Here is a 25753-nt window from a genome sequence, read left to right as displayed (position 1 = left end):
CCCAGGAAGAGTAGCTGCTGCCTTGGCAGGAACTAATGGGGATCCATAATAAACCCCAGGAAGAGTAGCTGCTGCCTTGGCAGGAACTAATGGGGATACATAATAAACCCCAGGAACAGTAGCTGCTGCCTTGGCAGGAACTAATGGGGATACATAATAAACCCCAGGAACAGTAGCTGCTTCCTTGGCAACATGGGTATCCCTAATAAACCCCAGGAACAGTAGCTGCTTCCTTGGCAGGAACTAATGGGGATCCATAATAAACCCCAGGAAGAGTAGCTGCTGCCTTGGCAGGAACTAATGGGGATCCATAATAAACCCCAGGAAGAGTAGCTGCTGCCTTGGCAGGAACTAATGGGGATCCATAATAAACCCCAGGAACAGTAGCTGCTGCCTTGGCAGGAACTAATGGGGATCCATAATAAACCCCAGGAAGAGTAGCTGCTGCCTTGGCAGGAACTAATGGGGATCCATAATAAACCCCAGGAAGAGTAGCTGCTGTCTTGGCAGGAACTAATGGGGATCCATAATAAACTAATCAGAGACGTAGTGACAGAGAGTAGGCCTAATCAGATACGTAGTGACATAGAGTAGGCCTAATCAGATACGTAGTGACATAGAGTAGGCCTAATCATCGGATGGGGCCTCAATGTCTCCTGACCCCTCCTGTCTCAGCCTCCAGTATTCATGCTGCAGTAGTTTATGTGTCGAGGGGCTAGGGTCAGTCTGTTGAATCTGGAGTACTTATCCTGTCTTATTCAGTGTCCTGTGTGAATTTAAGTATGCTCTCTCTAATTCTCTCTTTCTCTCTCTCGGAGGACCTGAGCCCTAGGACCATGCCTCAGGACTACCTGGCATGATGACTCCTTGCTGTCCCCAGTCCACCTGGCCGTGCTGCTGCTCCAGTTTCAACTGTTCTGCCTGCGGCTATGGAACCCTGACCTGTTCACTGTGATTGCTATTATTTTACCATGCTGGTCATTGATCTTGGCCATGTTCTGTTATAATCTCCACCTGGCACAGCCAGAAGAGGACTGGCCACCCCCTCATAGCCTGGTTCCTCTCTAGGTTTCATCCTAGGTTTTTGGCCTTTCTAGGGAGTTTTTCCTAGACACCGTGCTTCTACACCTGCATTGCTTGCTGTTTGGGGTTTTAGGCTGGGTTTCTGTACAGCACTTTGTGACATAAGCAACATCTTTTTTAATACGACACAAATTAGTAACCTAGTAAAAACGACCTTGTCTTGAATGCAACAGTGGAGACAGAAATAATAATAATTATTATATTATTATTATTATATTGAAAATCTGAAAATGTTTTTTTGAGGTCACAGTCCATTTCAATGCTTGTCCATGGGATATTCAAAGGAATTCCTCCCAGATTGCAGATCCTATGGCTTCCACTAGATATCAAGAGTCTTTAGAAATGGTTTCAGGCTTGTTTTTTGAAAAATGACTGAGTATTTGTAGTTTTTTCAAGATGTCTCTCATTAGAAAAGTAGTCTTGTTGGCGCGTGAATGAGGTGCGCGCTCTTCGTTATTTATCTTCCCTGTTGAACATACTATTCTCCATCTTAAATTGTATTGTTTATCTAGATATTAGAGTACCTGACGATTCATTAGAAACATCATTAGAAACAAACTTTAATGGTAACTTTTAGGATTCGTTTGTATGCATGTTGAAAGAGTGGATTACTGAATCAAGCGTGCCAACTAAACAGACATTTTTGGGATATAAAGAAGGACTCTATTGAACAAAACAACCATTTGTGGTGTAGCTGGGACCTTTGGGATTGCAAACAGAGAAAGATCTTCAAAGGTAAGTGATTTATTGTATCGCTATTTGGGATTTTGTGACACCTGTGCTGGGTTGGAAAAGTATTTTGGTGTGGGGCACTGTCCTTAGATAATCGCATGGTATGCTTTCGCCGTAAAGCCTTTTTGAAATATGACAATGCGGTTGGATTAACAAGAAGTTAAGCTTTTAAACGATGTAAGACACTCGTATTTGCATGAATGTTTAGTATTACGATTTTGTCATTTGAATTTGGCATCGCTCCAGCTTCACCGGATGTTGTCGATTTTGATCCCTGGAACGGGATCCGTGCGCTTCCCTAGTAACATTAAGACAGTTCCCTAGTAACATTAAGACAGTTCCCTAGTAACATTAAAACAGTTCCCTAGTAACATTAAGACAGTTTCCTAGTAACATTAAGACAGTTGCCTAGTAACATTAAGACAGTTCCCTAGTAACATTAAGACAGTTCCCTAGTAACATTAAGACAGTTTCCTAGTAACATTAAGACAGTTGCCTAGTAACATTAAGACAGTTCCCTAGTAACATTAAGACAGTTCCCAAAATCAGTATTTCAAAACGTTTTTTTACATTATCGTCACAGCATAGTTACAGAAACAACTTATGCTCATATACATGTAACTTCATCACCACTGTTACTAACTACTCTTCCACCTTAGAAAACACTGGTAACCTCCCTCTGTCCTCCCCTCCTCCTCTCTCCCCCACCTTCCACTGTCCTCACCCTCCTCCTCTCTCCTCCCACCTTCCTCTGTCCTCCCCTCCTCCTCTCCCCCACCTTCCTCTGTCCTCCACTCCTCCTCTCTCCTCCCACCTTCCTCTGTCCTCCCCTCCTCCTACCTCCTCCTACCTCCCCCTACCTCCCCCTCCTCATCTTTCCCCTTCCTCCCCCTGTCCCCTTCTTCTCTCTCCCCCTACCTTCCCCTGTCCTACCCCCATCCCTTCCTCCTCCCCCTACCTTCCCCTGTCCTCCCCATCCCCTCCTCATCTCTCCCCCCACCTTCCTCTGTCCTCCCCTCCTCTCTCCCCTACCTCCCCCTCCTCATCTCTTCCCTACCTTCCCCTGTCCTCCCCTCCTCTTCTGTCCCCCTACCTTCCCCTGTCCTCCCCCATCCCCTCCTCCTCTTTCACCTTCCTTCCCCTGTCCTCCCCACCTTCTCTCTCCCCCTACCTTCCCCTGTCCTCACTCCTCTTCTCCCCCCCACACACACACCCTCCCATTAACCTAATTGTGAGGTCATAATCCTGCCTGATGTGTGCTTCTAATATCTTGAATGGTCATGTTACCCTGTTTTAATTACCCCATTTCAAAAAGCCCCGACCTAGCTCATAGCGGTCTGGCCTGCTGCACACTCTCTCTCTCTGTAATCCCATGGCCTCACTAAATGTAATTCAGATGAGTGTGTGTGTGGGGGGGGGACACTGTAACACATCAGGATTGGAGGATAAGTCCCAAACATGCCAGGACGGTGGGCATGTCCTGTTGATGACAGCAGAGAGAGAACTCAAGGTTAAAATGATACGGAAAAAAAAAAGAAAAAAAACATTTTATGTGTGTGGTGATGAACAGATGGCATGATGGAATGAATGCCCTTGTTTGTGTTGGTGGTATGAAATAAATAGTTGTGGGACAGGATCTCTCTCTCTCTGAGCACACATGTGTACACACACACAGACATATCCATATTGAGTCAAAACAAACTGAGCCTAAAAGATCAGTACCGGCAGTATTAGTTGGTTATGAATATGCCTGGAACTGCAAAATGAATATGCATGCCAGTAGTCAAATCTAAAAACGGTATTTAAATTGAAGTGGCATCTCTGTTTGAGCTTTACTTCAGACAGGACCCAACAGCATTGAGTTTAAATAAAAAAACAGAAAGGGCCTTGACTCATATTGGTTTCATGTTGTTGATGTGTGCAGAGGGTCCCTGGTTCGCGCCCGGGTATGGGCGAGGCGACGGACGTAAAGTTCTACTGTTACATTGACACCATCTCAAACAGCCTAGCTTTGGACTCTGCCCTGTGAAGATTACTCCAAGGGTGACCACAAACTTTTCTTCATATGCTACTGGGAAAGCTGAACTTGGTGAGCTAGTAAACTATGCTACGCTATTATCACAACAATGAATCGGAGAGGGTGTGGAAACTATGAGAGGCCTTGAACTTGTCTAATCAGACACTTGTCTGGTTTCAGTCAAACTATTCAGTAACCTAATTAATGACTGCTAAAGATCCTCTGAACAATAATTACCTAAAATCACTGTATGGGTGAATGATCCAAAATCCTGCAGACTTGACGCGTTCCCTCTCGTGCTCCACGGCCCTCTCGCTCCCCAACATTCTCAGAGAGAACTTGTTGACTCCTGGTTGAAGCATCGCCCCGAACTGCCGGTGCATGAAGCCCGCCCGGTACAACTGCTCTGCTTCGTCTGACATGATCGGTTCGGTTCCTTCTAACTTGATGAAAGTGGACTGATCGAAGACGGACGATCGGCGATGTGCACTAGCACTGCGACCGCCGGAACCCTGCTCTCCCAGCTCGCCCCCTCCGGGGTAACTCTCTTCGTTAGCACCGGTGTCTGCCTCGGAGATCAGCCTCCGCTGCTCAGCTGGATCTGACCCAAGAGTGTGTCGGCCAGTGATGGAGGAAAGGCGACCTCTGACCAGACGACAGTCCCCATTCAAGTTGGTCTTGATGACAACGTCAGTTTCCAAGTCTCCGGCGGCTCCGCTCTTGGGGTCCCGGTCCCCGTTGCTCTTCCAACTGCTGGTGGGGGATGAAGATCCAGGAGGAGGGAGAGACTTCAGCCTGATACCGGTACTTTTCTTCTTGGTGTCCTTGTCGCCACCACCGTATTCTCCTCCGTCGTCAACCATCACAGACACAGAGCCTTTTTGACCAATGTTTTGCGGCAAGCTGTACAGCCTTTTCCGCATGGATGAATGAAACATATCCATTATGATGGTATTTAGGAACAGATGCGACAGACACGCACTAGTCTGGGCTATGAGAAAAACGCGTTGGACAAAGAAACGAAAATATACAAGCTATGATGATTACAAAACATGTATTTCATAAACTCAAAAGGCGCAGGGTTCCGAAAAGAGTGACGGCGCATCTGTAGCAGAACAGGGACAGTTCGAATCTTACTTGACACTTGAAATGTGTTTCTGCCTGCTCCGGGGTACCGCTTTGGCGCGACGGTCATATTACGGTAGGCCTACATGCCCGGGAACTCAATGAATGACATCCAGCTATCAAGTTATTCCTAAATCAAAGTGTAGTAGCCTAGATGACGACAACACATGCTGCCTGCACGCTGTCTGCGCTAATTATCGGACGTGCCAGTCGGGAGGCAGAGTGAGGAAGGATGCTGGCTGGCTTGTGTCTCTGTGGTCCTTTATGACAAAGCATGATCTTCTCTCTCTCTCCTGATTCTCCTCCCCAAATATTAAAGCCCTGGCTAGCTGGCTGTCAATAGGAAATTACGACATGCAGCCTTCCACGGAGTCAGTCAGTCCTCACCAGCTTTCATTCAAATACCGCTGGCTGCTGTGTGTGCTGATATCACTGATCTATCAGGTTGCCATAGGAACGATATTCTCAGCATCCCAGTCCAGCAGTTCTCTAATAAACTGGCTATTAATGGGGCTAATCTACCAGGTTGCCATAGGAGCTGCTCTGAGCATCCCAGTCCAGCAGTTCTCTAATAAACTGGCTATTAATGGGGCTAATCTACCAGGTTGCCATTGGAACACTATTCTCAGCATCCCAGTCCAGCAGTTCTCTAATAAACTGGCTATTAATGGGGCTAATCTACCAGGTTGCCATAGGAACACTATTCTCAGCATCCCAGTCCAGCAGTTCTCTAATAAACTGGCTATTAATGGGGCTAATCTACCAGGTTGCCATAGGAACACTATTCTCAGCATCCCAGTCCAGCTGTTCTCTAATAAACTGGCTATTAGTGGGGCTAATCTACCAGGTTGCCATAGGAACACTATTCTCAGCATCCCAGTCCAGCAGTTCTCTAATAAACTGGCTATTAATGGGGCTAATCTACCAGGTTGCCATAGGAACACTATTCTCAGCATCCCAGTCCAGCAGTTCTCTAATAAACTGGCTATTAATGGGGCTAATCTACCAGGTTGCCATAGGAGCTGCTCTGAGCATCCCAGTTCAGCAGGAGTCAGGCTGGATGATAAGAGGGTGTGATTTAAAAACTCCCTGACAGTCTTGATGATATACTTTGTTGTAAATGATAAACTATAGGCTGCTACACACACACACACACACACACACACACACACACACACACACACACACACACACACACACACACACACACACACACACACACACACAACACACACACACACTGGTTCATACCTGAACTTGTTATTTATCTGGGTTAATTGATGGGTCAATGACATTCACAAATAACATTTCCGTTTTACTTCCTGAATTGAAATGACATGTATCCAACTGTGCTGGTCATACAGAGAGTGTCACACCCTGACCATAGTTTGTATTGTATATTTCTATGTTTTGTTTGGTCAGGGTGTGATCTGAGTGGGCATTCTATGTTGGATGTCTAGTTTGTCTGTTTCTGTGTTTGGGACTGATATGGTTCTCAATCAGAGGCAGGTGTTAGTCATTGGGGCGGCATGGGTAGCCTAGTGGTTAGAGCGTTGGACTAGTAACCGGAAGGTCAAACCCCCAAGCTGACAAGGTACAAATCTGTCGTTCTGCCCCTGAACAGGCAGTTAACCCACTGGTCCTAGACCGTCATTGAAAATAAGAATTTGTTCTTAACTGACTTGCCTGGTTAAATAAAGGTAAAATAAAATTAAAATAAATAAAATTGTCTCTGATTGGGAACCATATTTAGGTAGCCTGTTTTGTGTTGGGTTTTGTGGGTGATTGTCTATGTTTGCTTGTGTCAGCACAGTTCTCATTAGCTTCACGGTGGTTATTTTGTTTATTGGTTTTGTATAGTGTGTTTCAGTGTTTGCTTTATTAAATATCAAGATGAACACAAACCACGCCGCAGTTTGGTCCTCCGATCCTTCTTGCCTCTTCTTCTGATGAAGAGGAGGAAGACCGTGACAGCAAGACAATGACCTCCTCCAAAATGGTTCCCTATTCCCTATATATAGTGCACTACTTTAGACCAGAGCCCTATAGAACCCTATTCCCTATATATAGTGCACTACTTTAGTCCAGGGCCCTATACCCTATATAGTGCACTACTTTAGACCAGAGCCCTATAGAACCATATTCCCTATATAGTACACTACTTTAGACCAGAGCCCTATAGAACCCTATTCCCTATATAGTGCACTACTTTAGACCAGAGCCCTATAGAACCCTATTCCCTATATAGTGCACTACATTAGACCAGAGCCCTATAGAACCCAATTCCCTATATAGTGCACTACTTTAGACCAGAACCCTATAGAACCATATTCCCTATATAGTACACTACTTTAGACCAGAGCCCTATAGAACCCTATTCCCTATATAGTGCACTACTTTAGACCAGAGCCCTATAGAACCCTATTCCCTATATAGTGCACTACATTAGACCAGAGCCCTATAGAACCCAATTCCCTATATAGTGCACTACATTAGACCAGGGTCCTATAGAACCCTATTCCCTATATATAGTGGACTACTTTAGACCAGAGCCCTATAGAACCCTATTCCCTATATATAGTGGACTACTTTAGACCAGAGCCCTATAGAACCCTATTCCCTATATATAGTGCACTACTTTAGACCAGAACCCTATAGAACCCTATTCCCTATATAGTGCACTACTTTAGACCAGAGCCCTATAGAACCCTATTCCCTATATATAGTACACTACTTTAGACCAGAGCCCTATAGAACCCTATTCCCTATATAGAGACTAGGGTTCCATTATTTAGGGTCTAAATGGCTTTGTTTAATTGTCTTAAGGGGCAGAGAGAGAAGGGAAATGAGCTTTCCAACAACTGCTTCTGTTATTATGGTATCTCGCAGTCTGATAGAGTCATTGTATTGGTGCTGTGTGTGTGTGTGTGTGTCTGTGGGGGGGGGGGCATCGGTCAAATAAATGTTTATTTATTTACGGAAAACACTAAAATGTTATCTTTGAATAAACCAACTGGTACTTCTTTATTACAAATCAGATTTGCTTAGCTATGCTTTGTTCTCCAGTCTGTGTGTGTGTGTGTTCCGCCCACTGTGTGACAACCTCAGTCCAGATGTTGTGCTTCATTGTATTACATGGTTCTGCCAGATAGCTGACTCTCTATATGGGATACATGATTCTGTCAGATAGCTGACTCTCTATATGGGATACATGGTTCTGCCAGATAGCTGACTCTCTATATGGGATACATGATTCTGTCAGATAGCTGACTCTCTATATGGGATACATGGTTCTGCCAGATAGCTGACTCTCTATATGGGATACATGGTTCTGCCAGATAGCTGACTCTCTATATGGGATACATGGTTCTGCCAGATAGCTGACTCTCTATATGGGATACATGATTCTGTCAGATAGCTGACTCTCTATATGGGATACATGGTTCTGCCAGATAGCTGACTCTCTATATGGGATACATGATTCTGTCAGATAGCTGACTCTCTATATGGGATACATGGTTCTGCCAGATAGCTGACTCTCTATATGGGATACATGGTTCTGCCAGATAGCTGACTCTCTATATGGGATACATGGTTCTGCCAGATAGCTGACTCTCTATATGGGATACATGATTCTGCCAGATAGCTGACTCTCTATATGGGATACATGGTTCTGCCAGATAGCTGACTCTCTATATGGGATACATGGTTCTGCCAGATAGCTGACTCTCTATATGGGATACATGGTTCTGCCAGATAGCTGACTCTCTATATGGGATACATGGTTCTGCCAGATAGCTGACTCTCTATATGGGATACATGATTCTGCCAGATAGCTGACTCTCTATATGGGATACATGGTTCTGCCAGATAGCTGACTCTCTATATGGGATACATGGTTCTGCCAGATAGCTGACTCTCTATATGGGATACATGATTCTGCCAGATAGCTGACTCTCTATATGGGATACATGGTTCTGCCAGATAGCTGACTCCCTATATGGGATACATGGTTCTGCCAGATAGCTGACTCTCTATATGGGATACATGATTCTGCCAGATAGCTGACTCTCTATATGGGATACATGGTTCTGCCAGATAGCTGACTCTCTATATGGGATACATGATTCTGCCAGATAGCTGACTCTCTATATGGGATACATGGTTCTGCCAGATAGCTGACTCTCTATATGGGATACATGGTTCTGTCAGATAGCTGACTCTCTATATGGGATACATGATTCTGCCAGATAGCTGACTCTCTATATGGGATACATGATTCTGCCAGATAGCTGACTCTCTATATGGGATACATGGTTCTGCCAGATAGCTGACTCTCTATATGGGATACATGGTTCTGCCAGATAGCTAATAATAATAATAATAATAGCTGACTCTCTATATGGGATACATGGTTCTGCCAGATAGCTGACTCTCTATATGGGATACATGGTTCTGCCAGATAGCTGACTCTCTATATGGGATACATGGTTCAATAGTGGTTCAATGAGACAATAGTGCCCCCTTCAGTTGTGCTTCTGCCGTTCGGTTCTGGATGGAAGAGTTCTGAACTTAAAAACAGAGAGAATTATGAGCCCGATGATGGAGAAATGAAACATGCACATAGTCACACACACACATACACCACACACACATTGTACACACAGCGTACACACCCCGTAAAAAAAAACACCTATCTTGGGAGGTTTTGGCTTTATTTAGTTGGTCGTCTTTTCCCTGCATCAACCAGAAACTAACTACCTGTAGCTTTTCTACTCACACAGCGTTGTTGGTTCCTCGTGTGACTACTAGGTGGTGCTGTTTTCACATTTAACACGAAAGAAGCCAGCACAATGTTTACAGCCCATGCCTGTGCTGGTTGTGAAGAGGTGTGTGTGTGTGTGTGTGTGTGTGTGTGTGTGTGTGTGTGTGTGTGTGTGTGTGTGTGTGTGTGTGTGTGTGTGTGTGTGTGTGTGTGTGTGTGTGTGTGTGTGTGTGTGTGTGTGTATGTGTGTGTGTGTGTGTGTATATATGTGTGTGTGTGCACGTGCGTGCGTGTGCGTGTGTGCGTGCATGTGTGTGTGTGTCTGTGTGTGTGTGCATGCATTAGTGTGTGTGTGTGTCTGTGTGTGTGTGTAAGTGTGTATATATGTGTGTGTGTGTCTGTGTGTGTGTGTCTGTGTGTGTGTGCAAGCTCGGAAATGGATGAAAATCAAGTCATCAAACTGAAACAAACCATTTATTTTTAAAGTTTTTATTTTTAAAAATGACTTGTGATTGATTTTGGGATTGCTTTTACAAGTGTCAATCTTGACATACATAACATAGTTCCTGTTGTCGCACTGCCTCCTACCTAGCTCCAACTTCTAGATATACTGTATAACATTATCAACTATAGAGATCAACAAGCTGTTCAGTACGCTATCTATCAACGCTCTAAAGATCATTCTAGATCAACATAGAGAATCTAAAAGCTGCTAAGAGGGATTTTGTATATATTAATATCAATATTGATTATTATTGCATAGGATAATAGCCATGCTATACACAATACACACTTTTATTTCAGTTAAACACAGCAGTTAGAATGATTAGCAGGAGTTGTTACAATTACATACTAAATGAACTTTATAGAGATCTTTTTTTACTTCCATGATTTTTCCAAAATGTAAGTGCATCTCATGAATGAATATCCTTCATATTACCACATGTATTGTTATATACGGTGGTTGGATACATACAATACAGTACATGTTAAATATAGGAATTTTCCATCCAATTCAAAAAGACAGGGACATTGCAAAGCCCTTAGTAAAAATGCGAAACCAGATGTGATCTGATAAAATATTAATAAATAAGTAACAGATTTATAAAATGGTATTCAGCAGAATGATAAACTGTACAGATCTACTGATTATAATTGGTGGCGGGGGGGTTCCTCCCTTTTTACATTGCAAAGTCTTTAGCTTCTCATAGTCAACACAAATAGTGATTATCTATTATCTAAGTAAACAAACAAAAAAACACAAGACTGAGTCCCAAGTGACACCCTATTCCATATCATTTCATTCACATTCAAATCTGGATTTTGAGACCATTTCCACTCCTTTTTCTTTAAACCTGGGGGCCTGGTTTAGACCTGGAACACCAGGTAGGTCAAATGCATTAACAGGTAGAAAAACCAGAAGAAAAAAAAACAAACATCAGTTCTACAGAGGTTGTATGATAAGATTTGAATACTCCTGCCCTATAGAGTGCACTACTTTTGACCAGAGACCTTTGGGGGGCGGGGGGACTATATAGGGGAAAAATAGTGTCATTTGGGACACAGTCCAAAAAGCCATGTCAGGTCTGGACCAAACAGAAAGTTAGAATACCTTGCATGCATTACTTCAGAATAGAGTAAAAATTCGAAAAATGATAAGAATTTGATCAGAATAAATAATCAAATGAAAACAATCAATAAACAGCGACAATCAATAACTGCATGCAGCAAACAATGGTTATAATGCTTCCATAGACACTTCGTAAATCATTCATAATGTTATGGGATCACATTCTTCACCCTTGTCAACACGATAGCTAGATAATCAAAATCAGAAGGCATGCCTCATCATACAATACAGACATTTACAGTAGCTCCTCCCTCCTCCTCCTCTTCTTCTTCTTCTTCTACGTCGTTTTATTGGCAGATAAATTCTTATTAACACATTTCTATAAATCCCTTTGCCTGGTTACCTTCATATGGTCGAAACATACATGTATAATATGTTATTATCTGTGGAAGGAAAACCAGGAAGTCAGTCATTACCGTGTGAGTTCAATTGCTTAGGTTGTAATGACACCTTGGTTGGGGATAATTCCATTTGAATTCAGTCCATTAGGTTCACTTCCTGGATTTATTGAAATGGAATTGACCCCACAACCCTGGCTGTTGCACACCACTTTCAGGGTGGGCGATTTCATGTATAATATATAACTCAGAACAGCCTCAAATTTGTCGGGGCATGGACTCGAGAAAGGTGTTCCACACAGGGATGCTGGCCCGTGTTGACCAATATTTCTCACTGTTGTGTCAAGTTGGCGGAATGTCCTTTGGGTGACGGACCATTCTTGATACACACGGGAAACTGTTGAGTGTGAAAAACCCAGCAGGCTTCCAGTTCAGGACTCACTCAAACCGGTGCGCCTGGAACCTACTACCAAACCCCGTTCAAAGGCACTTCAATCTTTTGTCTTGCCCATTCACCCTTTGAATGGAACACAAACCCAATCCATGTCTCAGTTGTCTCGAGGCTCAACAATCCTTCTTTAACCCCTGTCTCCTCCCCTTCATCTACACTGATTTCATGGGATTTAACAGGTGACATCAATAAGGGATTATAGCTTTCACCTAGATTCACCTGGTCAGTCTGTTGTGGAAAGAGAAGGCGTTCTTATTGTTTAGTCTACTCAGTGTACATCTATCTATCAGTGGTATTGATGAGATTACATCTATCTGTCAGTGGTATTGATGAGATTACATCTATCTATCAGTGGTATTGATTAGATTACATCTATCTGTCAGTGGTATTGATGAGATTACATCTATCTATCAGTGGTATTGATGAGATTACATCTATCTATCAGTGGTATTGATGAGATTACATCTATCTATCAGTGGTATTGATGAGATTACATCTATCTATCAGTGTTATTGATGAGATTACATCTATCTATCAGTGGTATTGACGAGATTACATCTATCTATCAGTGGTATTGATGAGATTACATCTATCTATCATTGGTATTGACGAGATTACATCTATCTATCTAGTGGTATTGATGAGATTACATCTATCTAGTGGTATTGATGAGATTACATCTATCTATCAGTGGTATTGATGAGATTACATCTATCTATCAGTGGTATTGATGAGATTACATCACTCTTTCCACTGGGATTCTCTGCCTCTAACCCTATTACATGGGCTGAGTCACTGGCTTACTGGGGCTCTTTCATGCCGTCCCTAGGAGGGGTGCGTCACTTAAGTGGGTTGAGTCACTGATGTGATCATCCTGTCTGGGTTGGCGCCTCCCCCTTGGTTTGTGCCATGGCGGAGATCTTTGTGGGCTATACTCAGCCATGTCTCAGGATGGTAAATTGGTGGTTGAAGATATCCCTCTAGTGGTGTGGGGGCTGTGCTTTGGAAAAGTGGGTGGGGTTATATCCTTCCTGTTTGGCCCTGTCCGGGGATGTCCTCAGATGGGGCCACAGTGTCTCCTGACCCCTCCTGTCTCAGCCTCCAGTATTTATGCTGCAGTAGTTTATGTGTCTGGGGGCTAGGGTCAGTTTGTTATATCTGGAGTACTTCTCCTGTCCTATTCGGTGTCCTGTGTGAATTTAAGTGTACTCTCTCTAATTCTCTCTTTCTCTCTTTCTTTCTCTCTCTCGGAGGACCTGAGCCCTAGGACCATGCCTCAGGACTAAAAATAAATAATAATATGCCATTTAGCGGACGCTTTTATCCAAAGCGACTTACAGTCATGTGTGCATACATTCTATGTATGGGTGGTCCCGGGAACTACCTGACATGATGACTCCTTGCTGTCCCCAGTCCACCTGGCCGTGCTGCTGCTCCAGTTTCAACTGTTCTGCCTTATTATTATTGGACCATGCTGGTCATTTATGAACATTTGAACATCTTGGCAATACCACATCTATCTAGTGGTATTGATGAGATTACATCTATCTAGTGGTATTGACGAGATTACATCTATCTATCAGTGGTATTGACGAGATTACATCTATCTATCAGTGGTATTGACGAGATACAGTGTGGTCACAGCTTATTGATAAAGTAGACTAGCTTTGTTTTTCAATATTGATCTCCTGTACAACATGTGGCTACCTGTGGTGATTGACAGGTTATTCATAACATACTGTAGCTACATGATGCAGTAAACAACAACAACATTCAACTGGGTAAACACATCATATGTGTCAAGCTTCTCAGATTAGGAGTGCTGAACTAGGATCAGCCCCCCCCCCTCCATGTATGTGATCCTATTAATTGTGTTCTGTAAGCAAAAACGATCCTGAATCAGATGCTTGATGCTTTAGTTTCTTATCTTGGCATTACCAATTTTAAAAAATCTAACTTACCAGTGTTCTCAGTTTGTGTTCCTCTGACGAAGGTTCTTGTCTTTGTGATTGTTGGTGGAGTTAGTTTTCCTTCAATAGGATGAACACACGTTAGACTGGGATACCATCTAAATAATTCTACTGTAATGCACCTTATTGCTGATCAGAAACATTACATCTACTGATCATTCAAAGGGGTTAGAACCCTACAACTACTGATCATTCAAAAGGGTTAGAACCCTACAACTACTGATCATTCAAAAGGGTTAGAACCCTACATCTACTGATCATTCAAAAGGGTTAGAACCCTACATCTACTGATCATTCAAAAGGGTTAGAACCCTACATCTACTGATCATTCAAAAGGGTTAGAACCCTACATCTACTGATCATTCAAAAGGGTTAGAACCCTACATATATTGATCATTAAAAAGGGTTGGAACATTACATCTATTGATCATTAAAAAGCATTAGAACCCTACATCTACTGATCCTTCAAAAGGGTTAGAACCCTACATCCCTGACCATTCAAAAAGGTTAGAACCCTACATCTACTGATCATTAAAAAGGGTTAGAACCCTACATCTACTGATCATTCAAAAGGGTTAGATCCCTACATCTACTGATCATTAAAAAGGGTTAGAACCCTACATCTACTGATCATTAAAAAGGGTTAGAACCCTACATCTACTGATCATTAAAAATGGTTAGAACCCTACATCCCTGACCATTCAAAAGGGTTAGAACCCTACATCTACTGATCATTCAAAAGGGTTAGATCCCTACATCTACTGATCATTAAAAAGGGTTAGAACCCTACATCTACTGATCATTAAAAAGGGTTAGAACCCTACATCTACTGATCCTTCAAAAGGGTTAGAACCCTACATCCCTGACCATTCAAAAGGGTTAGAACCCTACATCTACTGATCAGTCAAAAGGTTTAGAACCCTACATCTACTGATCATTCAAAAGGGTTAGAACCCTACATCTATTGATCATTAAAAAGAGTTAGAACATTACATCTACTGATCCTTCAAAAGGGTTAGAACCCTACATCTACTGATCATTCAAAAGGGTTAGAACCCTACATCTACTGATCATTAAAAAGGGTTAGAACCCTACATCTACTGATCATTCAAAAGGGTTAGAACCCTACATCTATTGATCATTAAAAAGGGTTGGAACATTACATCTATTGATCATTAAAAAGCATTAGAACCCTACATCGACTGATCATTCAAAAGGGTTAGAACCCTACATCTACTGATCATTCAAAAGGGTTAGAACCCTACATCTACTGATCATTAAAAAGAGTTAGAACCCTACATCCCTGACCATTCAAAAGGGTTAGAACCCTACATCTACTGATCATTAAAAAGGGTTAGAACCCTACATCTACTGATCATTCAAAAGGGTTAGATCCCTACATCTACTGATCATTCAAAAGGGTTAGATCCCTACATCTACTGATCATTCAAAAGGGTTAGATCCCTACATCTACTGATCCTTCAAAAGGGTTAGAACCCTACATCTACTGATCATTCAAAAGTTTTTTTTTCAAGCATGCCGTATGGATGACTCAGAGGCATTGTTGCTGTCAATTAGGAACATTGGAATTTGAAGATCAATTTCAGTTTACTTTCTGAATTCAAATAGAATTGAGCCTAACCCTGATTTACAGTAGTTTACAAAAACAGGTACAGCACGGAAATACTTGAGTAAAACACCACACATAGACTTCTAACTAAATAAATGATTGTAACATAGATGTACTTACATTGGTCCAGCTGGTTCGTCATCTGATGCACGAAGGGAAAACATAGAGAAATGAAGACAAACGAAGAAAACGGTGAACGCTGATGGTGAAATGGCAATTTGTTATGGTAGAAAGTATGTCTAAAAATAAGCAATGTGTTACGGTGGTAATATGACTGTAACATCTTGCCTGGTTGGAGGAGAATTGTTCAAAGACAGTTCTGCGTGTTCCATAGTTCCATCATTTTGGAATTGAACTTAGTTCCATAAGTGGAATTAAAAGGGCAATTTCACATATTCATCATCTCCAGCACAACTCCAACTCCAACATACAGTGTGTGAAAATTGAGCGTTTTTATGTTTTGTAAGTAGTAAAAAAAAAGAAGGGAAGATTAGTTGTTTCCAATGACATCGGTGCACATCTGTTGATTTTAAACAATTATGAGTATGCATCGACTACTAATTAAAAAATACTAATTGTCCACTAAATGTCTACATATTGGTTAATGATGTCATTCAAAAACACTTATCTTGATTATGGCAGCCCCCCCCCCCCCGCACCTCTCTGACTCAGAGGGGTTGGCGGTTAAATGAGGAAGACACACCTCTCTGACTCAGAGGGGTTGGGTTAAATGCGGAAGACACATTTCAGTTGAAGGCCTTCAGTTGTACAGCTGACAAGGTATCCCCCTCTCCCTTTCCCTCTCTCTTTTTAACTACAAAACATAGAAACACACCATTTTCACATATGTTGATGTTGGTTGGGGTGGTGCTGGAGATAATGAATATGACGTTTAAACATTTTCTATATGTCCCTTTAAATTCTATATGCGGAATTCAGTTAAATTCCATATGTGGAATTCAGTTAAATTCCATAAGTGGAATTCAGTTAAATTCCATAAGTGAATGAACTAAACTTAACCTCATAACCATGCTGATGGAATGGAAGCTCAGATGAAGAAGTTAAATAGAGAATAGAACCTATGCTGAATGGAAGCCATCTTAAAACGTAGCATTAGACGGACAAATCACAGTCACAATTAACACCAAATGCAGTCAAAGAGAGCAATAAAACCAACAAGAACCACGGGATGAAAAAGTGATTATGAAATTCAAGCAGAGCAGATGCAAGTTTAAAATTCACTTTTGACCACAAACAGACCGTATCATGCATAGGCAGACAGACTGCGCACAAAAATCTATTCACGAACTGCCATTGAAATTGACCAGCACAAAGAAAACAATTGTTGTCCTGTGAGGCTAAATCGGTAGTGCATGGTGCTTGCAAAGCCAAGGAGTGTGGGTTCAATTTCTGCTGGGGCTACCAATACGAAAAAAATGTACGTACACATGACTGTAAGTCACTTTTTATTAAACTGTCTGCTACATGGCATGTATTATATTATATTCATTGACTCTTTACAAAAGGTATATATGCTCCTAGCATAAACTAGAGAATACAAAACATTCAAAACTGAAGATACCCTTGAAGGTGACCTTGGCACAATATACCATTTGTTTTGTTTATGTAAGCTCAGAGTCTTTGACTGAGAAACGCCATAGAGAAGTAGCCTAAGCAGCAAGCTAGGATGCATTACACTTTTAAGGTTCTAAAGAAAACCCAGTGAGCAAAAGCGATATGACCAGATAACAACCAAAATATGACGGCTTGATGACATCTCGATGCCGTCAGTAAGAAAAACATCTTTGACCATTTAGTTGTAAACTGATATGACCAGATAACAACCAAAATATGACGTCTTGATGACATCTCGATGCCGTCAATAAGAAAAACATCTTTACAGAGACCATTTAGTTGTAAACTGGTAATATGACCAGATGACAACCAAAATATGACGTCTTGATGACATCTCGATGCCATCAGTAAAAAAAACATCTTTACAGAGACCATTTAGTTGTAAACTGGTAATATGACCAGATGACAACCAAAATATGACGTCTTGATGACATCTCGATGCCATCAGTAAAAAAAACATCTTTACAGAGACCGTTTAGTTGTAAACCAGTAATATGACAATCTTTCCAACAACAAAAATCAGTTTAAAACCAGAGAATTACGTCTGTTTGACGTCTTGTGCCAAATTTTGCCCACTGTGGACAGATGCATGTAGATAATGTTGTGTGAATATGTCCTGGGGTCAGATTTGCTGGCCAATATCCTATGGTACAACAACCATAGGAGTTAGCTGAACAACACAAACAGCTCTTGAGCCAGGCATAGTATGTTATAGATGCTGATTGAAACTCAAGAGGCATGCAGGAGTCTCTCACTTACCAAACATAGGTTGGGTCATGCAATTTGGGAAAGAGGCGGGGAGAATATTACACAGTAATACCCTACATGTATACTCTAAACTTGTCTTAGCACTGCTAATATATATTAACTAAGGGTGTGTGTGTGTGTGTGTGCGCGCGCGTGCGTACGTGTGTGTGCAGTAGACATCTGCTCTGTCATTACCTGACACTATGCTGGCTGCGCCTGCACTCAATAAAAGTCTGAGTAGCTTCACCCAACAGGCGGACACACACACACACACACACACACACACACACACACACACACACACACACACACACACACACACACACACACACACACACACACACACACACACACACACACACACACACACACACACACACACACACACACACACACACACACACACACACACACGACACCACAACTCAGTTGTTGTAGGACACACCTTGTCAGGACAATCTCAGGGATAGAATATTATTGGGTAGTATGACACTGTAGCCAACAGGGAAGTGTCTATTATTAACGACTGTTGAAGTGCCTTGGCTTGCTCCCCAAATGGCACCCTGTTCTCTATACAGAGCCCTATATGCCCACTGTCCAAAGTAGTGCACTATAAAGGGAATAAGGTACCATTTGAAACGCATGTCATTCTCTTGTTTTCAGTTAGGCCAGCTGGGACGATGGTAGACTAGCTGGGACGATGTTAGGCCAGCTGGGACGATGTTAGGCCAGCTGTGACGATGGTAGACCAGCTGGTACGATGTAAAACCAGCTGGGACGATGTTAGGCCAGCTGGGACGATGGTAGACTAGCTGGGGCGATGTTAGACTAGCTGGGACGATGTTAGACCAGCTGTGATGATGTTAGACTAGTTGGGACGATGTTAGGCCAACTGGGACGATGTTAGACTAGCTGGGACGATGTTAGACCAGCTGGGACGATGTAAAACAAGCTGGGACGATGGTAGGCCAGCTGGGACGATGTTAGACCTGCTGGGACGGTGGTAGGCCAGCTGGGACGATGTTAGACCAACTGGGACGATGTTAGACCAGCTGGGACAATGGTAGGCCAGCTGGGACCATGTTATGGCCAGCTGGGACGATGTTAGGCCAGCTGGGATGATGTAAAACCAGCTGGGACGATGTTAGGCCAGCTGGGACGATGTTAGGCCAACTGGGACGATGTTAGGCCAACTGGGACGATGTTAGGCCAACTGGGACGATGTTATGCCAGCTGGGACGATGTTAAACTAGCTGGGACGATGTTATGCCAGCTGGGACGATGTTAGGCCAACTGGGACGATGTTATGCCAGCTGGGACGATGTTAAGCCAACTGGGATGATGTTAGACTGGGATGATGTGAGACCAGCTGGGACGATGTTAGACCAGCTGGGACGATGTTAGACTAGCTGGGACGATGTTAGACCAACTGGGACAATGGTAGGCCAGCTGGGACCATGTTATGGCCAGCTGGGACGATGTTAGGCCAGCTGGGACGATGTAAAACCAGCTGGGACGATGTTAGGCCAACTGGGATGATGTTAGGCCAGCTGGGACGATGTTAGGCCAACTGGGACGATGGTAGGCCAGCTGGGACGATGGTAGGCCAACTGGGACGATGGTAGGCCAACTGGGACGATGTTAGGCCAACTGGGACGATGTTATGCCAGCTGGGACGATGGTAGGCCAGCTGGGACGATGGTAGGCCAGCTGGGACGATGTTATGCCAGCTGGGACGATGTTAGGCCAACTGGGACGATGTTAGGCCAACTGGGACGATGTTAGGCCAGCTGGGACGATGTTTGGCCAGCTGGGACGATGTTAGGCCAGCTGGGACGATGTTAGGCCAACTGGGACAATGTTAAGCCAACTGGGATGATGTTAGACCAGCTGGGACGATGTTAGACCAGCTGGGACGATGTTAGACTAGCTGGGACAATGTTTGGCCAACTGGGATGATGTTAGACCAGCTGGGACGATGTTAGACCAGCTGGGACGATGTTAGACCAGCTGGGACGATGTTAGACTAGCTGGGACGATGTTATGGCCAGCTGGGACGATGTTAGACTAGCTGGGACGATGTTTGGCCAGCTGGGACGATGTTAGACTAGCTGGGACGATGTTAGGCCAACTGGGATGATGTTATGCCAGCTGGGACGATGTTAGCAAGGTAGTAGTAGTAAAAATGTGGAACACATTTCCCTGCTCACTGTGGGTTAATAGGAGGGTAAACCCTGGACACTGTGGGTTAATAGGAGGGCAAACCCTGGACACTGTGGGTAAATAGGAGGGTAAACCCTGGACACCGTGGGTTAATAGGAGGGTAAACCCTGAACACTGTGGGTAAATAGGAGGGTAAACCCTGAACACCGTGGGTTAATAGGAGGGTAAACCCTGAACCCTGAACACCGTGGGTAAATAGGAGGGTAAACCCTTAACACCGTGGGTTAATAGTGGGGTAAACCCTGATCACCGTGGGTTAATAGGAGGGTAAACCCTGAACACCGTGGGTAAATAGGAGGGTAAACCCTAAACACCCTAGGAGGGTAAACACCATGGGTTATTAGGAGGGTAAACCCTGAACACCGTGGGTTAATAGGAGGGTAAACCCTAAACCCTGAACACCATAGGAGGGTAAACCCTGAACACCGTGGGTTAATAGGAGGGTAAACCCTGAACCCTGAACACCGTGGGTAAATAGGAGGGTAAACCCTGAACACCGTGGGTTAATAGTGGGGTAAACCCTGATCACCGTGGGTTAATAGTGGGGTAAACCCTGAACCCTGAACACCGTGGGTAAATAGGAGGGTAAACCCTGAACCCTGAACACCGTGGGTAAATAGGAGGGTAAACCCTGAGCACCGTGGGTTAATAGTGGGGTAAACCCTGATCACCGTGGGTTAATAGGAGGGTAAGCCCTAAACACTGTGGGTTAATAGGAGGGTAAACCCTGAACACTGTGGGTTAATAGAAGGGTAAACCCTGAACACTGTGGGTTAATAGTAGGGTAAGCCCTAAACACTGTGGGTTAATAGGAGGGTAAACCCTGAACGCTGTGGGTAAACTAAAATGACTTGGGTTAGCCCTCCACTACATCACTGGTTGTTAGGTCAACAGCTGGTTGGCAAGGATTCACATATACAGAGAGAACTACAGCACGTTTTAAAAATGTAGCATTGAAGAACGTCGACTATTGTTTTTCTCCACTTTGAAAACAATGAACTACTTGAAATGGCTATCTGCAAACTATACTTGACCACAAAAACAATAAAAACATCAAAATGAGAACAAACCACAAATCAAAATGGCCGCCATGACTGATATGGTCTCAGACTCCTCACTCACCGTCTTGTATGTCGTCTGGCTTCTTGCGTTTTTCATAGACCACGATGATGATGACCAGGATAATGACCTCAGCCAGGACGCCCAGCAGAGGCCAAAGCCAGGCCAGGTAGCTCCGGACCCGCAGCACAGACACCACGGACGAGGTGCCGATCATGTTGGTGGCGTTACACTGATACTCCCCCGGGTCGGAGCCGATGTCCAGGTTGATGATGCTCAGCTCAGTGTAGTTGTCTTTGTTGTTAATGAAGAAACGGCCGGAGGAGTTTTCAATGTCCTGGGGGGAAGGGGAGGAGAGAAAGACAAGGGTGGGAGAACAGAGAGAAAAAGAGAGAAGTGATTATGATGTGTGTGTGTGTGTGTGTGTGTGTGTGTGTGTGTGTGTGTGTGTGTGTGTGTGTGTGTGTGTGTGTGTGTGTGTGTGTGTGTGTGTGTGTGTGTGTGTGTGTGTGTGTGTGTGTGTGCGCAAGTGTGCCAATGTCCTGGGGGAAGATAAACCACAACCACCGCAACAACCGCCACCACAACCACCACCACCACCACAACAACCACAACAACCGCCACCACAACAACCACAACAACCACCACAACCACCACCACCACCACCACAACCACCACCACCACCACACCACACCACCACCACCACAACAACCGCCACCACAACAACAACCACCACAACAACCACCACAACAACCACCACCACCACAACAACCACCAACAACCACCACCACCACAACAACCACAACAACCGCCACCACAACAACCACCACCACCACAACAACCACCACAACAACAACCACCACCACCACCACAACAACCACCACCACCACAACAACCACCACCACCACAACAACCACCACCACCACAACAACCACCACCACCACAACAACCACCACCACCACAACAACCACAACAACCGCCACCACAACAACCACCACCACCACAACAACCACCACAACAACAACCACCACCACCACCACAACAACCACCACCACCACAACAACCACCACCACCACAACAACCACCACCACCACAACAACCACAACAACCACAACAACCACAACCACCACAACAACCACAACAACCACAACAACCACCACAACAACAACCACCACCACCACCACAACAACCACCACCACCACAACAACCACCACCACCACAACAACCACCACCACCACAACAACCACCACCACCACAACAACCACCACCACCACAACAACCACAACAACCACCGCAACAATCGCCACCACAACAACCACAACCACCACAACAACCACCACAACAACCATCACCACAACAACCACCACAACAACCATCACCACCACAACAACCACCACCACCACAACAACCGCCACCACAACAACCATCACCACCACAACAACCACCACCACAACAACCATCACCACCACAACAACCGCCACCACAACAACCATCACCACCACAACAACCACCACCACCACAACAACCACCACCACAACAACCACCACAACAACCACCACAACCACCACCACACCCACCACCACGACATCCACAACAACCACAACCACCACCACAACCACCACAACAATCACCATAACAAACACAAGTACAACCACCACAAGTACAACCACAACAACCTCAACAACAACAACTACCACAATTACCACCACAACAACCACCACAACAAAAACTACAACAAACATCACCACAGACTCAAAAACCACCACAACAACAACCACAACAACAACCACAACAACAACAACCACCACAACAACAACCACAACAACAACCACCACCACCACAATAACAACCACAACAACCACCACAACAACAACCACCACAATAACAACCACAACAACAACCACCACCACAACAACAACCACCACAACAACAACCACCACAATAACAACCACAACAACAACCACCACCACAACAACAACCACCACAACAACCACCACCACAACCACCACAACAACAACCACCACAACAACCACCACCACAACAACCACCACAACAACAACCACCACAACAACCACCACAACAACAACCACAACAACACCACCACAACAACAACCACAACAACAACCACCACCACAACAACCACCACCACCACAACAACCACCACCACCACAACAACCACCACCACCACAACAACCACAACAACCACAACCACCACAACAACCACAACAACCACAACCACCACCACCACCACAACAACCACCACAACAACCACCACCACAACAACCACCACCACCACAACAACCACCACCACCACAACAACCGCCACCACAACAACAACCACCACAACAACCACCACAACAACCACCACCACCACAACAACCACCGCAACAACCACCACCACCACAACAACCACAACAACCGCCACCACAACAACCACCACCACCACAACAACCACCACAACAACAACCACCACCACCACCACAACAACCACCACCACCACAACAACCACCACCACCACAACAACCACCACCACCACAACAACCACCACCACCACAACAACCACAACACCGCCACCACAACAACCACCACCACCACAACAACCACCACAACAACAACCACCACCACCACCACAACAACCACCACCACCACAACAACCACCACCACCACAACAACCACCACCACCACAACAACCACCACCACCACAACAACCACAACAACCACAACAACCACAACCACCACAACAACCACAACAACCACCACAACAACAACCACCACCACCACCACAACAACCACCACCACCACCACCACAACAACCACCACCACCACAACAACCACCACCACCACTACAACCACCACCACCACAACAACCACAACAACCACCGCAACAATCGCCACCACAACAACCACAACCACCACAACAACCACCACAACAACCATCACCACAACAACCACCACAACAACCATCACCACCACAACAACCACCACCACCACAACAACCGCCACCACAACAACCATCACCACCACAACAACCACCACCACAACAACCATCACCACCACAACAACCACCACAACAACCATCACCACCACAACAACCACCACCACCACAACAACCACAACAATCACCATAACCACCACCACCACAGTACAACCACAACAACCTCAACAACAACAACAACACCACAATTACCACCACAACAACCACCACAACAAAAACTACAACAAACATCACCACAGACTCAAAAACCACCACAACAACAACCACAACAACAACCACAACAACAACAACCACCACAACAACAACCACAACAACAACCACCACCACCACAATAACAACCACAACAACCACCACAATAACAACCACAACAACAACCACCACAACAACAACCACCACAACAACAACCACCACAATAACAACCACAACAACAACCACCACCACAACAACAACCACCACAACAACCACCACCACAACCACCACAACAACCACCACAACAACAACCACCACAACAACCACCACAACAACAACCACCACAACAACCACCACAACAACAACCACAACAACAACCACCACAACAACAACCACAACAACAACCACCACCACAACAACCACCACAACAACAACCACCACAACAACCACCACAACAACCACAACAACAACCACAACAACCACCACAACAACAACCACAACAACAACCACCACAACAACAACAACCACAACAACAACCACAACAACAACCACCACAACCACCACAACAACAACCACCACAACCACCACAACAACAACCACAACAACCACCACCACAACAACCACCACAACAACCACCACAACAACCACCACAACAACCACCACAACAACCACCACAACAACAACCACAACAACAACCACCACCACAACAACAACCACCACAACAACCACCACAACAACCACCACAACAACCACCACAACAACAACAAGACGTACCGCGTAGAACCCATTGTCCAGTTTGTGCCAGGTCCAGATAGGGTAGGGGTAGCCAGTGGCCTTACAGTAGAGGAGGGCTTTCTGGCCCTCGTTCTTATTGTCACTACGCTTGTGGCCTGTGATGTCAGGACCAGCTGGAATGAGGGCACAACCAAATCAGAACAAAGTAAATCAAAAACAAGGAATTCAATGATAATTTTTACTAATGTTATCACATAAAAAAGTCTCAGGGCTAGTGTTCCAAATGGTGTATTTATTTTGAAAAGGGCCCACATGGCTCTCTGAGATAGAAGCTGTTTTTCAGTCTCTCGGTCCCAGCTTTGATGCACCTGTACTGACCTCGCCTTCTGGATGATAGCGGGGTGAACAGGCAGTGGTTCGGGTGGTTGA

The 25753-nt window shown here is 44.5% G+C and overlaps 2 protein-coding genes across 4 annotated transcripts in view; both read right to left on the bottom strand.

Annotated features, from left to right (window-relative positions):
- The window catches only part of LOC124032045 (potassium/sodium hyperpolarization-activated cyclic nucleotide-gated channel 3-like), a 43061-nt gene extending 37819 nt beyond the window's left edge, over positions 1-5242 (bottom strand). Inside the window, exon 1 of the mRNA XM_046344050.1 lies at positions 4070-5242. Within this exon, the coding sequence (XP_046200006.1) occupies positions 4070-4776 (707 nt within the window). The 5' untranslated portion in view covers positions 4777-5242. The remainder of the gene's footprint in view (positions 1-4069) is intronic.
- Positions 5243-10204: 4962 nt separating this feature from the next.
- LOC124032035 (neuroplastin-like) overlaps positions 10205-25753 on the bottom strand; it is a 49528-nt gene continuing 33979 nt past the window's right edge. For 2 of the 3 annotated variants that reach the window (XM_046344016.1, XM_046344036.1), the window contains 5 exons: positions 25364-25497; positions 21469-21742; positions 15862-15883; positions 14103-14171; positions 10205-11735 (listed from right to left, as the gene is read on the bottom strand). In XM_046344016.1, coding sequence (XP_046199972.1) covers positions 14111-14171; positions 15862-15883; positions 21469-21742; positions 25364-25497 — 491 coding nt within the window. In that variant the 3' untranslated portion in view covers positions 10205-11735; positions 14103-14110. The remainder of the gene's footprint in view (positions 11736-14102; positions 14172-15861; positions 15884-21468; positions 21743-25363; positions 25498-25753) is intronic. The other variant, XM_046344026.1, reaches the window with a different exon arrangement.

The sequence above is a fragment of the Oncorhynchus gorbuscha genome, linkage group LG01 (assembly GCF_021184085.1).
Source record: "Oncorhynchus gorbuscha isolate QuinsamMale2020 ecotype Even-year linkage group LG01, OgorEven_v1.0, whole genome shotgun sequence".
NCBI lineage: Eukaryota > Metazoa > Chordata > Actinopteri > Salmoniformes > Salmonidae > Oncorhynchus > Oncorhynchus gorbuscha.
This window is presented reverse-complemented; position numbering and strand designations above follow the sequence as displayed.